At 36.4% G+C, this 14,598-nt stretch overlaps 1 protein-coding gene across 4 annotated transcripts in view; it reads left to right on the top strand.

The window, feature by feature from the left end:
• The window catches only part of KLHL3 (kelch like family member 3), a 238,308-nt gene that overhangs the window by 108,622 nt on the left and 115,088 nt on the right, over positions 1 to 14,598 (top strand). The window contains exon 1 of one of the 4 annotated variants that reach the window (XM_064484297.1): positions 7,628 to 7,719. The exons of the other annotated variants lie outside the window; for them this stretch is intronic. Within the exon in view, the coding sequence (XP_064340367.1) occupies positions 7,664 to 7,719 (56 nt within the window). The 5' untranslated portion in view covers positions 7,628 to 7,663. Of the gene's footprint in view, positions 1 to 7,627; positions 7,720 to 14,598 lie in introns of those variants that run through there. 4 annotated transcript variants of the gene reach the window in all.

Below are 14,598 nucleotides of genomic sequence, written 5' to 3'. Positions count from 1 at the left end.
ACCATCTTGACATGGTTGGTCACCTCTTTCTATGAGAATTTACTTAAAAGTATGTACTGTGTAGTTCTAAAGAAATAGTTTGTGTTAAGCATGTGTTTTCATTCATATAAACTGTTTAAAATTTTCAGATGGCCTGGTTTCAGCCCTCTTACTGGTTTGTCTATATTGAATGGTTACAAATAAGGGTTATATTTTACCCTCAAACTAAATGCGTTTTTGTATTTTCAGAGCAGGTTTAAACTTTTTTTTTTTTTTTCTATAGCTGAACTGTTGTTCTCATGCAAATCCTCCCCCAACCTTTGTAGCACCATCTACTGGCAGAATGGCAGTATATCTGCAAAACAATTTGTTTAAAAACTTGTCTAGGATAATTGCATCAGATTCAGAAGTTTTGCCATCACAAATCTGCAGACTCTGGTTATACATTTACTTGTAACTGAGATGGGCTTTACAGGAATGTAGTTAAACAGTCCATATCACAATTCCCCTTTATACATGAGATTTGAAAATGTAAACTGCTATGCATAGCTTGGGTAAAGGCCCCAAATTGCTATGACAACTAATGAACCAGCTACATGTACTGGAATCTTAGGTGCAAGTTGTAAAGCAAAATATCTGTGTATTCTGCTTGATTAACAAATGTATATTTGTAGCCCTTTCTTGCAATAGAATTCAAGTTGTTGTTTATAAAAAGCAAAACAAAATGATAATAGGAGAAAATTGCCTTCCTGGATAGAAATATAGAATAGCAGCGTTTATGGATATCACAAATAAAGAATTCAATTCTTTACATGATTGAGTGAGAGTATGTATAACCTGGTGGGTGGGTTCAGACTACCTATTAATCTAGTACAGACACGATGTAATGTTAGTGGTAAAATACATGACTTGAATTTTGATGTTGAAAGCCCAGAGCTCTATTAATCTTTCTTAAGGGAGTTGATTGGGCTTTAAAGTAAAAAATACTGACCCTTTTTCTCTTAGTTCTTGTCACTGTATATTAAAGTTGATTCTTGCAAAAATGTTTTTCCTAATTACCAGGGTTCTATTTTCAAGAGATAGAAGAAAGGTCAAGATTGCTGGGTTAAATATGGCTGCTCAGTAGTCACTTTGACAAAAGATAGCTGATTCTTGACCTTAAGTACCTCTACGACAACTGGGATAGATGTTTTTTTGCCACATTGAATAAGTAAACACATAGTCAAATCTTGCTCTCAAATGTTTTTACAGTTTGCTTAAATTTTTCACTCTTAGCAAAATGCATCATACTGTGTTTCTTTGGTAGTTTGGTCCAGCTTTTGCAGGGACCTCAGATACAGAAAATGATTTGCTTAAAATTTTATTATAGTTACTGCTCACCTTGCCTTTTACTCAGTGGAAAGATTTATTTCTTCTGGTTCAATTGGAATAGTCCACTTTTTGGAGGATTTTCAAAACTTGAATGGGATCATTTTATATTTCCAACATGACTTAAAAAATTATGTAAAAGAATTTCCTGTTAATTAGAAAAGTGACTTAAGTGTTCTGTTCATGGTATATTACTGCTTTATTGTCATGTATCTTACCTTTACAAATTTCTGTAATCTGGATTAGTATTTAGTGAAGGCAAAAATAGTGGTAGTCTTTCTGGAATTCCTCTTGTCAATTTTTATGCAAGCGTTTTTGGCATGTAGAACTTATTTATTTTTACGTTTTGACCTTTTTCACCTATGAGACTATCTGAACATTACTTCACATTTAATTTAAGAATTCATGGAAGGAGGCGGTATAGAACCTAATCAGTATTGAAAACAATTTTTTGCGCTATGCTTGAGTCTAATTTGTAAGATTAGCAAAATAAAAACCTATTTTTTTGTCTCCCTATTGTGAAGAACTTTTGCATCTACAGTGTTTTTAGTGTAAAGTCAATAAAGTCAATGGTAATCAGTTGTGATTTGAAAGACTGATAATAATTTCTAATCTTAAAAAGCTTGCAAATGGTTAATGTTCATAGTGATAAGTGTCAAGTGAGAATGTTATACTGATTGTTTCCTCCTATAACTTAGTGGTTTGAAACATAGATTTCATATTTAAATCTTCACGATGATTTTTTGTTTTTAGGCAAAGTTAAAGGATGGAGGATACTTGAGAATTTGAGATTTAGGATTATTTTGCTCAAGGCCAGAAATGGCAATGACAGTTACTTGATTTGTAGGCTTATTTACCTTTTAAATGTGCTTAATTTTCTCAAATTTGTGAATTTGTACTTTGCATTAAATTTTGTATGTGTCTTTGCTAATTGCAATCGGGCATTTGGATGTTGGATTGATTTGAGCAAAACTGCATCTAGACAATGTAAGGACTTTCCCCCAAACATTTGCACTTAGAAGAGGGTAAGTCTCTTCCATTTTGAACCAACTTACTGAGTCAGTGTAAGATTTCAGTCACTGGGAGGAGTTCCTTCTATTCCCTTTTTCAGAAAGCTCTATTTTGTTTCTGAAACAAGTTAACAAAGATTGCTTCTAAACCAGAAAGGACGATGCCTTTTCCTCTGTGTCTTACTGCAGGTTACTTTGCTGTGCCTTTATCTCATGGTTTCTATTAAAAGTGAAAATACTGCAAGATTTTTTTTTTCAATGAAAAGTTCCTTTCTACTGTGTTACTTAATTTAAAAATTATAATATTGCACATTTGGATTGTACTTCAAGTCATAGGAAATACTACTATTACTAGGAAATAGAAAATATGTTTGTCAATCTTCTTGAGGCTGGTGTCTTTAAAAATAGGTAGAATTAGGCATTTAAGTAACTGCTTAATAAGTGAAACTAAACATAGTAAAAATTCTACCAACATCAGCAAACCCTCTTCTCAGGGATAATCTTGTTGACAGCTGTATGTCCAGCTAGATCTTTTTTGTTTGTAGCTAACATTTGAAAAAGTAGGATTATAGTTTTGCAGTTTAAATCATTGACAGACCCTCATCTTTCCTAATGCCTGTGTAATGTTCTATGGTATGGCTGTAAACATAGCATAGAACATTCCTCTGTTGATGGACTTGAAGCTTCTTGTTACGAATAATGCAACGATTATTACTACAGATAATACTCTTGCTCATGAAATACGCACTTAGTTGATGAGATGGCTACCTCAGAGTTTAATGTGCTATATAATGAGAATGCAGTATCAGAAGTTATTTTTCAGTTCTCATACAGAGAAAGATTTTATACTCATAGGTAACTCTTTTAAAGCCTTAGGGTAAATTCAACTAAAACATTTTACTGAAAAATGTCAAAGCTAGATAATACATGGTAAAATAATGGCCTATGAAGACCATTATATTGCTTCTCTTTTCTCCCAGTGCCCAGAGGTAAGTTACATTGTCTTCATCTAGATCTTTTGATTTGCAGGGTGATACATTTACCTTTTTTTAAGAACAAAAATTAGATCTAATTTTTATATATACATAGATATATATGTATTTTAACTTCAGAGGCATCCCATATCTGTACATAACAGCTGTCTCAGAACTGTGGTATAATACAGTACGGATGCACCATTATTGATTAGCATGTTTCCATTCTTCTGCTTAGAATTTAAAATTACTTTTACAGGGCTTATGTTGCCATTTGCAATATACCAAAGAGGAAAAAAAAAGTACAGGAATCTGACTGAAATGATGGGTTACAGTGGTGTCCAGATAGTTTTCTGCTAGAGTCCTACAAGGAATTGTTGGATATTCTATAGTCTTAACGTTTACATTTTACTTTGCTATTTTTCTTCCCAAATTCTGTGTGTGAATTATTTTTTTATGAGAAAGACTTGATTGAAAAATACGCCTTTGTATCCTGAAAGGACTATACATTGAGGTATGGGGTTATTTTAAAGCAATAAATATGCCATTTATTGCTCTTTTAGTTTATCCTACCTAAAACTTGTAGCACCATGTTTTAGCTATGTGTTACTAGAGGTTTTTCACTGCAGAAATTGCCTTTAGTTGAATTTTAAATGACTTAAATTATGTTCTCAAGAAGCTCTTGAGAAAGTGGAGATAGTAACAGACTGGGAAGGGTATCCTGGGTTTGCTCTGGATCAGAGGTGGACAACACGAGAAATCTAAATTACCACTTGAAATGTGAATTCAGATACTAGTATTTAACCTTAGTAAGTCGCCTTATTTTCTTTGGACTTCATTTTCTTGTGATGTGAATTAGATCCTTTCCAGTTAGTTACTGTTATTTTTTAGTCATATTTGGTGATTATGCAGTAACAGTTTTCCAGAGGAACCCTTACACTATTTTTTAAAGTTCATTCAACAAAGATTTGTTGGGCATGGCTTGCCTAAATAGTAAAGAAAGATCAGCCCTTGTTCCAAGGTAACCATAGTTTTTAAGTAGTGGAGATTTAAACAAATCATCATGATAGGAGTGTGGGCGTTTTAGTCAGATACGTATGAGCAGGAGTGATAACTTTGTGTGGTTAAGAAAAATATTAAAGAAGAGTCATTTGGATTAGGTGGGTGAGATGGCAAAGGGCATTCCACAGATTATGCAAAATGCAAAGCATGATGTATGGGGCTCTTTTTTTTTTCATAGATTGCTAGACCACAGAGACCTTAGAAGCACAGCATCCATTTTTATTTCATTATTTTGCGTTATTTTATGACTCGTGTGAGTTTCACTAAGTATTAATAGCAAAATCAGCTTAAGGGTGGTATGACTTAAAAGTATTAAGTGACAGAAATACAAATCAGTTGAGATCTTAAGTGGGAAGTGATATTCACTATATATTAATGAATATTTCCATAAGGGATATAATTCATATTTTGGAGACCTACTTTATTAAGCCACAGTTAGCAGTATGCTCACTGTTCTTCCATTTTCTTCCTGTAATATGTCTTCCCTATATTTTGACTTTTTAGATGACTTTAAAATATAATCCTACTAGGAAATAACTTTTGCAGTAATTAAATCAATTTCTGAGGAAAATCAATTTTCTATAATTGAAAGCGTATATGTGCCCTAAATTTCATTTTAAAAATAAAGTTAATAGTTACATAATTTTTAGGGACGTGGGGTTAGTTTGAAAAATAGTAAGTGGGCATGAATTATTAGCCTCAAATTGAATTTAAGTTTGGCACATCGTGAGTGTTCTTGATGCTTAAAGTTAGTTTCCTACTAAATATAATGTGTGGAAGTATCTTAGTTGGGAAATAGGGTTTATTGCTCATTTTCTAGAGAGGCATACAACTGGTCTGAGAAAATTAGTCTTCAGCGTTGGAATCTGCTTGTGGGTGAACTTCAAATTCTCTCTAAATGAGAATTTTAACTGCTACCAGATAAAACATTTATCATTAAAAGGAGATACTTGAAAGCTGCTTTTACAAAAGGAATCCCAAACTAAGAAGGCTAAAAAGGGCAACTGAGTCTCATGTACTGACTATTCCACCTACTTTTAAAATTTGCACTTGGAGCTGAATGATTTGAATCTTCAGACAGGAAAAGGATTCAAGAAGTAGGCATTCTTTTCTTAGCTGTGTGCTCCCTTCTATACTCAGGCAGATTTTCTTTGGCTCCTTTGATGGTTTGTTTAAAAAAGAAAAATCTACCTAAAATGAGTTTGTTTAAAAAAGAAAAATCTACCTAAAATGAGTTTGTCGTCATTTCCTGCTCTATAATTCTCTGATGTGAACTTGTACCATTTAACTATGTTTATTTCCCAGTGTTTACCATCAATTTCATCAGGTATTGATTACCTTCTTTCTGTGAAGCATATCTCAGATCTGAAGATACACAGCAGTGAGATAAACACAGTTCCTGTCTTCAAGTAGCTTGCATTCTGGTTGGAATACTGCTTCTTTTGAAATCATGCATCCTTTTCAGCATTGTGACACCCCATTTCAGATTGTTCACATCATACAAACTGGAGTTAGTCCCCATGTCATTTAGTGTATATTCTGTGGTTAAAATTAGGCTTCATTCCTTCATTGATTATTTGTTACTTGGATACCATGTGAAGGGTACATTTTTTCTTTGATCCTTATGTTGCAAATTTAATTTGCCTCAGAGTAGGCATCTGATTTAACATTTTGTAGTCCTTAAGAACATAAATTTTGGTATCAGATAGACTATGTTCTGTTCCTGACACTGTCCCTTTCTTGCTTCATGAATTGAACAAATTGACCTGAACCTCAGTTTCCTTGTCTTTAAAAAAGAGAGACTACTAAGTAATACCTGTCTCACAGGATTGTTGAACAAATTTAGTGAAAATACATGTAAAGGGCATGCTGTTAACTCTGATAATAGTAATGTTAATATTATGACTTCTGACAGAGGCGTGACTGACCAGCAAAAGATATATACCTCTATTTCAATCCTTTATTACCACAAGGTATTTTCAGTTAATGAGGTGAATGAATAACTTGTTTTGAAAAGAATAGTGACATGCATCTGTATAGAGCAATCTTAGTATCGGATTTGGTTTTTAACCTAGGGTTTGCCCGTGACTTGCTGGATGACCTTGAATGTGGGAACCCCTTTTATACCTCTGCTGCTTCAACTCTAGTAGGTGAGATATGAACCATGTTAACTTTATGTAAGTGTTGAAGTATTTATTACTGTAAGAAACATATACATGATGTTGAGGAGAGTAACTTCCAGTAGGAAGAAAGATCAAGACAAGCATTGTGGAGGATATAGCATTTGACTTTAAAAAAATTGGTCATGTAGAGAAGGTGTGGAGAGAAAGATGTAATTTCAGGTAGAGGTGCAAATAGGCAGAGATATGGAGCATAATACAGAAATGTATGCCTACGGTGTGCTGAACATTTTACTAAGTACCTTTACAAATATTCTCATTGGTTCCATTCAGTAACCATCTGCTTCGCTTCACAGATAAGGTAGCTGAAGCTCATCTGAGAAAGGTTAAGTAACTTTCCAAGGCCACCCATCTGGTGAAATGATTGAGTTGGGAGTTGAATCCATGTCTTACTCCTTCCAGTGGTTAAACTCTTTCCACTAAATTTCATTTACAAATGAAACTTCCAAATACAAGTGGCTAATTTTTATGAAGTGTAAAGGAGAATTGTGGGAAATAAACTGGGAAAAGTTGCAACCATACTACTGAAGTATTTGAGTAGTCTTTTATCTGGCAGGCAATGGAAGTCACTGAAGGTTTTTGAGCAACAATAGTGGTAGACTAATTTAGAAAGATTAATCAGCACTGAGTAAAATAGATAGCATTTTAGTGATACTTCAGGTGGCAAGGCTGCTAAGGCAACTGATGTTAACCAGGTTAAGAAAATGAGAGCATAAACAGAGGTATTGCTGGAAATAGACTGAAAGGGAATTTGAGGAAAGTTGTGAAATCGTAATTGGCAATGATTGGATATGGTGGGGGGTGGGGGGTACGGAGGAGGGAGCAGTTGAATCAGAACTATAGTGTAATTTGGAGACTGGTGATGCCACCAGAAATGGGAAGAGGAGATTTAGAAGAAAGGTTTGAACATAGTGAGTTCAAGATGCTGGTTAGCACACTGAAGCATTGTGTCTTTTGCAGATTAGTTTGCAAAATGGTTACTGTGCTGAATATTCTCTTTTAGCGCTTCCTGATCTCATCTCCTTTATTCCTTGTTCTTTGTTCTTGGGAGATTGATTCTTAAAGAACTGCACATCTCTTCACTGGCTTCATGTTAGGTCTGGACAGTGGGAGAAACCAACAAGACATCTGGAGAGTGAGAGAAAGGTGAGGTCACATTATTGGTTCCCTCTGTCCCCCAAGTACACATACTCAGCAGTCAGGTTATCAGCTGCTACAGTTCTGTTCCAGTGGCCCTCTCGTACAGTTCTAGGTCTTTTCTGGCTTCTGGTAACCACTCCTTCCTAGTTCTGCTGCAGGCTCCCTTTTCCTAGCTCCAAGATGGTTCACTAAACCATGTTGATCTTCCTTAACTGTGCCCACACCCTTGTAAATAGTTCCTTTTATTAAAACTCTTCAATCACCCTGTTTGAATATGCCATCTGTTGTCATCTCTTTAGTGAAAAAAGATTTAATCCCTTCCACATTTTCTAATGACTTGATCTCCCAGACACCACCAAACTTGGAGAAGACCTAGCTAATTGCACTAAGCTACTCTCTCTGCCTGTCATGAGTTTTCCCATGTGGTTTGAAATTCAGGGTCTCTGTTTCCTACTATGACAGGTTAAATTTATGACTCTTCTTCTTGAAGATTCAGCCAGAAATAAAGCCATGAACAAGATAGAAAAATCCTTGCCCTCAATTGAGCTTATATTTTAGTGGGGAGGGAAAGACAGAAACATGATAAACGACAGGGTGTGTTAGAAGATGAAGAGTGGCATGAGAAAATTAGGGTAAGGAGAGGGGAGTGCTGCAGGGCAGGATGTTTGTGAAGATAATGCAGTTTAAATCAGGGTGGGATGGGTAAGTTTCTCTGAGAATGTGACATCTGAACAAAGACTTGAGGGAAATGTGGGAGTGAGCAACTTAGGGGTTTAGGAGAAGAGCAAAATCCCTGAGGCAGGATTGTGCTGGGACTTTTGGAGGAAACGTAAGTTGTTCAAGGTGGCTGGAGCTGAGGGAAGAGGAGCAAAGGGATTGCTGATCACATCAGAAAGGGGCCAGATCATGTGGGGCTTTGCAAACTGTTGTAAGGAGTTTGGCTTTTACTGTTTGAATGGTGAACCATTTCAGGGTTTTGGCCAAGGAGTGTCATGATCTGCCTTGAATTTTAAAAGGTTCTCTGTGATTTTCTCTTTCTTAGGACAAAATTCCTATTCCTTTGGTATAATTGGTTTCGGTAAGGGTTTATAAGAAAAGCAATAAGAACAACTTGAATTAAGGTGTAAAAACCCCACAATCTCTATATGCCTATGCTTTTTTTGAGAGAGAGATTATTCTTTTTGGTCAGTCATTCTTTAATTGTCATGTGCTGTCTCCACAGGGGCCTCCTTGCAAGGTTGGTCCTTGTCTGGGCACTCGGATTTAGAGAGGGTTCCCACTGTTCCCTAACTCATAGGGGTGGTTCAGTGTGTCTAGACTGTGCAAACAATATGATTTATGCTAACCACCTTCTTCCTTCTGGGAGTCTGGAATTTTGATATGTGCGAGGCAGTGGGTACCTATAAACCTTGAGTCTTTGGGCAGAAACATCATACACAAGTGTATTCTGTGTGACCCTTCATGGGAGGGAGAGAGCATGAAGAGGCCTACACTTGGATTCCTCCAGACTCTGCCTGTGTCTTTTCCCCAAATGATCCCACTGTGTATCTTTGCTATGTGGCTGTCATGTCATAAACTTTAGCAGTGAGTACAACACTTAGCAGTGCTGAGTTCTGTGAGTTCTTTTTAGCTCATCTCTGAACCTGGTGTTGGTCTTGGGAACTCCTAAAATAGCTAACTCTTTTTGTTTGTTTGTTTGTTTGTTTGTTGTTAATGTAACCAAATTAATTGGAAAACATCAGGTTGTGGGTAGAAGGTGCAGTTTGGAAAAGCAATCACATTGGTCAGCCAGCTCTGTGACTGGTGGAGAGCTCTTCTGAGCAGTCTCTGCTTTGTTAATTCCTTTCATTTTTCCAAAAGCTCTAGGTCTTTTCATTGTTGCAGCTTCTAGTAGTTTTGGAGCAGTTTCTAGCAGTTTTAAGCATGTGGAGACTCAGTGTCATCATGTAAATCCTTTGTAAGCAAGTTTCTAAAAAGGACTGCCTTGTTAGATTTTTTTAAAATGATCGAAGTGAAGGCAGTTGTTGACATAGGCGCCATGAATAATTCCCTTAGGGAGATAGGGAATCTAACTACTAGAAGTGACAGCATCTGATAACAGGTGTAGGTATGTCAGTAGTAGGAGGATCACACTGTGTTTGTTTGTAAACTCTGCAGTGAAATGTGTGGCAAGCTAGTCTGATTTAATTACTTCATAGTACTCCCCTGAGAAGGAAATTTTTTCTTTTCTGATGTGTAATAAGATTTTGTTACAGAGAAGATGAGACTTGGGTCACAGAAGGGAGATTGTGGCAAAAATGCCCATTTGACATGTCTCTTCTGAATTTCTACTTATTGCTGACTTCAGAGTCACAGCCAGTTCCCTTCAAGTCTCTGGATCCATATATCCATGAGCTTGAGGCCTTTATCTTCCATTGGTGGAACTCTTTGTTTGCTTCTCTCCAATGGATTTTAATCACAGTTTTGTACTTTTTAAACTGAAACTGCATACAGTAACTTCTCCATTAGACTGGAAAAGATGATGAGTGAGGAGGGTAAATATGGACTTACTTAGTAAGAACCACTGAAGTATCTACGCCTTGGCTCTAGGACTCCCATACTAGGAATTTAACTCAAGAAATCAATTCAATGAAAGGCTAATAACAGTCATTGCACAAAGACAGTCATTATAATACCTATAGCAAGAGATTGGAAACTATAAATGTCAAACATTAGGGAAATGTTTACTAAATTATGCTCTGTGAAAAGGTGGAATATTAAAAATCCAGTGTCCATCTACAGGTGAATGGACAAACAATGTAGTGTTGCATATACAATGTTATTCAGCCATGAAAAGGAATGAAATTCTGTTACATACTACAACATGGATAAACCTTAAAAACATTATGCTGAGTGACATAAGCTAGACACAAAAGGACAAATATTGTATGATTGCACTTATATAAGGAATCTAGAAAAGGCAAATTCATAGAGACAGAAAGTAAAATATTGGTTACCTGGGGCTTAGGGAAAGAGGGAATGGAAAGTTACTGTTTACTGGGTACAGAGTTTCTTTGAGGATGATGAAAAAGTTCTGAGGTGGATTGTGGTGATGGTTCCATGCATTGTGAATATACTGAATACCACTGAATTGTGCACTTAAAAATGATAAATTTTGCATATATTCTACCATAATATAAATTATAATAAAATATGTAATAATAATATGTATTTATTATAGTACAATGTGTAAATACATTGATAATGGAATTAAATAGACCTTTAAAATTATTTTTTGAAATTTTAAATGAAGTCCTGAGATATTGAAATTATCTGGTTACTACTATTTACAGTTATAAATACTCTTTTTAAAGCTCAACAAAATTATTTACTAAATTCACAACTTTATTTCTACTCCTTACGTCCTACTCCCTTCTTCCCTCAAACTGGAAGCTGTTTCTTCTTCCCCTGAGTTCCCATAGTAGCTTTTCTTCACTTCTTTTATCTTTTTTTTTTTTACATCATTATTCATATGTGTCCATGAGCATTTTCTCAGTTTGTAAGCTCATTGTCATACTGCTCATATAGAATTTATATGATAGCTTCCTGGTACAGCCCATCACATAGACAAAGATATTCAGTGAGACTGAATTATAAGCATACAGTTGTATGAAAGCAGAGAGTGACCAAAAAGTCTGTGCATACTCTTTTATGGGTTTTATATTAACTGTGTGCCTGCCTCACTTCTCTGTACCTACTAGATGTGCAGACCTGGCCTCACCCACATACACATCACTGTATTCTTGCTTGACTTTGGAGCTGTGTCTCATCTATATTTCGCCTTTTCATGTAGAACAGCCCAGCTTTCTTTGTACCCATAAAGGAAAGAACTAGAGAGGTGAGATAGAGACAGCCGATGGAGGACCAATGCAGTCAATTTAAAGTTGCAAGTACCTATGAAAACGTTGTAAGTAGGAATTAATCTTTCTTTCTTTCTTTCTTCCTTCCTTCCTCCCTCCCTCCCTTCCTTCCTCCCTCCTTTTCTTTCCTTTCTTTTCTTTTCCTTCCCTTCCCTTCTCCCTTCTCCCTTCTCTCCTCTCCTCTCCTCCCCTCTCCTCCCCTCTCCTCCCCTCCCCTCTCCTCCCCTCCCCTCCCCTCCCCTCCCCTCCCCTCCCCTCCCCTCCCCTCCCCTCTCCTCTCCTCTCCTCTCCTCTCCTCTCCTCTCCTCCCTTCCCTTCCCTTCCCTTCTCTTCTCTTCTCTTCTCTTCTCTTCTCTTCTCTTCTCTTCTCTTCTCTTCTCTTCTCTTCTCTTCTCTTCTCTTCTCTTCTCTTCTCTTCTCTTCTCCTCTCCTCTCCTCTCATTCTTGAGTGGAATGTTCTATGGAGGAAGCTGATTTTTTCCCCTTCCAAAACCATTGGTGTAGTAATGAGATTTTGCTTTTCTTATGAAGAGATGCATATATCTACCAGCAGAGGGCACCGGTTGCAGGTTGAAGGCAATGTACTGGCCTGTGTGAAGCACCCTGCTTGCTGGTATAGTTGGTCTGTCTTTTCTTTGCTTCACCTAGGGTCCAGTGGTGTGCCTCCAGCTTTCCCCAGGAGCAGTCTTTGGCAACCTTGGTTGGTAAGCTGGGGGTCCAGAGGAGTCCACGGGTAAGGACTTTATAATAGTAGGTGATAATAGTGGGTGTTGGAAGCCTTGTATGCCAGCCTGTGTTAATATCTTTAGGGGTTCAAATGCTGTTATTTCCCATCTTCAAGTGAGGTGGAGAGGGCATTTAGCCAGACATCTGAGGATCTGGTCCCACACCCAACTCGCTGAATGATCTTGAACCCATTGCTTTCTCTCTCTCAGCCAGTTGGCTTATCTCTGAAATGAAAGTAGTACTGTAAAGGTAGTGCCTGCCAAGCACAGTAGTAAGTAGTGGGTTCTGAGGTCAGGAAGACCTTTGGGGCTGTGGTCAAGTCATTTAACTCTCAGAACCTCCCTTTCCTCACGCTACTTTCTTTTCTTTTCTTTTCCTTTCCTTTTTCTTTTCTTTTTCCTTCCGTCCTTCCTTCTTCTTTCTCTATCTTTCCCTCCTTCCCTTCCTTCCTTCCTCTCTCCCTCCATTTTTCTCTTCCTCCCTCTCTCCCTTCTTTCTTTCCATTCTAGTTCAGCTTATAGTTATTGGATAACTTTTGAAAAGAAAAAAACATGTTTTCTTTTTTACCTTTTGACCTCCTTCACACTTTTCTCCCTCCCCTACCACCCTGCCTCTGGCAACCACCAATCTGTTTTCTGTATCTATGAGATTGGGGTTTTTTTAGTTTAAAACTTTTTTTTTTTTTAGATTCCACATATATGACAGATTATATAGCATTTGTCTTTTTCTGCCTGACTTATTACACTTAGCATAATGCCCTCAAGGTCCATTCATATTGTCACAAATGCCACAATTTCCTTCTTTCTTATGGCTGAATAATATTCCTCTGTGTGTGTGTGTGTGTCTGTGTGTGTGTGTGTGTGTGTGTGTGTATTATCTTCCTTATCCATTCATCCATTGCTAGACATTTGGGTTGTTTCCATATCATGGCTATTGTAAATAATACTGCAGTGAACATGGGGCTACATACTTCTTTTTGAGTTAGTGTTTTCATTTTCTTCAGTGGAATTGCTGGATCATGTGGTAGTTCTGTTTTTAATTTTTCAAGGAATCTCCGTATATTTTCCATAGTGGCTGCACCAATTTAAATTCCCACCAATGGTGCACAGGGTTTCCCTTTTTTTTTTCACATCCTAACCAACATTTGTTATTTCTTGTCCTTTTGATAATAGGTATTCTAACAGGTGTGAAGTGATATCTCACTGTGGTTCTCCTTTGAATTTCCCTAATGATTAGTGGTGGTGAGCACCTTTTCATTTACCTCTTGGCTATTTGTGTGTCTATTTTGGAGAATATCCACTCAGATCCTCTGCCTACTTTTCAGTTAGATTGTTTTTTTGCTATTGAGTTGTATGAGGTTCTTTATATATTTTGGATCTTTGGATCTACTCTTTAGGTTGCTTTTTTATTTTGTTGATGGTTTCCTTTGCTGTGCAGAAGCTTTTCAGTTTGATATAGTCCACTTGTTTATTTTTGCTTTTGCTGCCTTTGCTTTTTCCTGTGTTTTTTGGTTCTTTTGTCATAAATTAATTGACCATCTATGTATGGGTTTATTTCTGGGCTCTGTATTCTGTTTCACTCTATGTATCTGTTTTTATGCCAATATCATAAATGTTTTAATTACTATAGCTTTGTAATATAGTTTGAAACCAAAGAGTATGATGCCTTGGCTTTTTCCTTTTCTCAAGATTGCTTTGGATACTTGGAGTTTTTTGTAATTCCATACAAATTTTAGGATTACTTGTTCTATTTATTTGAAAAACCCATTGAAATTTTGACAGAGAGTACATTGAATACGTAGATTGCTTCGGGTAGTATGAACATTTTAACAGTATTGATTCTTCCAATCCATAAGCATGGAATATATTTCCATTTATTTGTGGCTTTTCCAATTTCTTTGATTAATGTTTCATTGTTTTGAATATACAAGTCTTTCACCTCCTTGGTTAAATTTATTCCTGGATATTTTGGCTTTTTTGGATGTAATTGTAATGTGTTAGTTTTCTGTATTTCTCTTTCTGATACTTCATTATTAGTGTATAGAAACACAGCAGATTTTTTTGTATATTGATTTTGTGTCCTGAAACTTTACTGTATTTGTTAATTAGTTCTAGCAGAGGAGAGAACTCTACTAAACTCATTTTATAAGGCCACCATTATCCTGTTACCAAAACCAAACAAGGATGCTGCAAGAAAAAAAATTACAGTTCAATAATCCTGATGAACCTAGATGCAAAAATCCTCAACAAAATATTAATAA

This window comes from Camelus dromedarius, chromosome 3, assembly GCF_036321535.1.
Source record: "Camelus dromedarius isolate mCamDro1 chromosome 3, mCamDro1.pat, whole genome shotgun sequence".
Classification (NCBI taxonomy): domain Eukaryota; kingdom Metazoa; phylum Chordata; class Mammalia; order Artiodactyla; family Camelidae; genus Camelus; species Camelus dromedarius.
The sequence above is the reverse complement of the archived record's forward strand: the minus strand, read 5'-3'. Positions and strand labels throughout refer to the sequence as shown.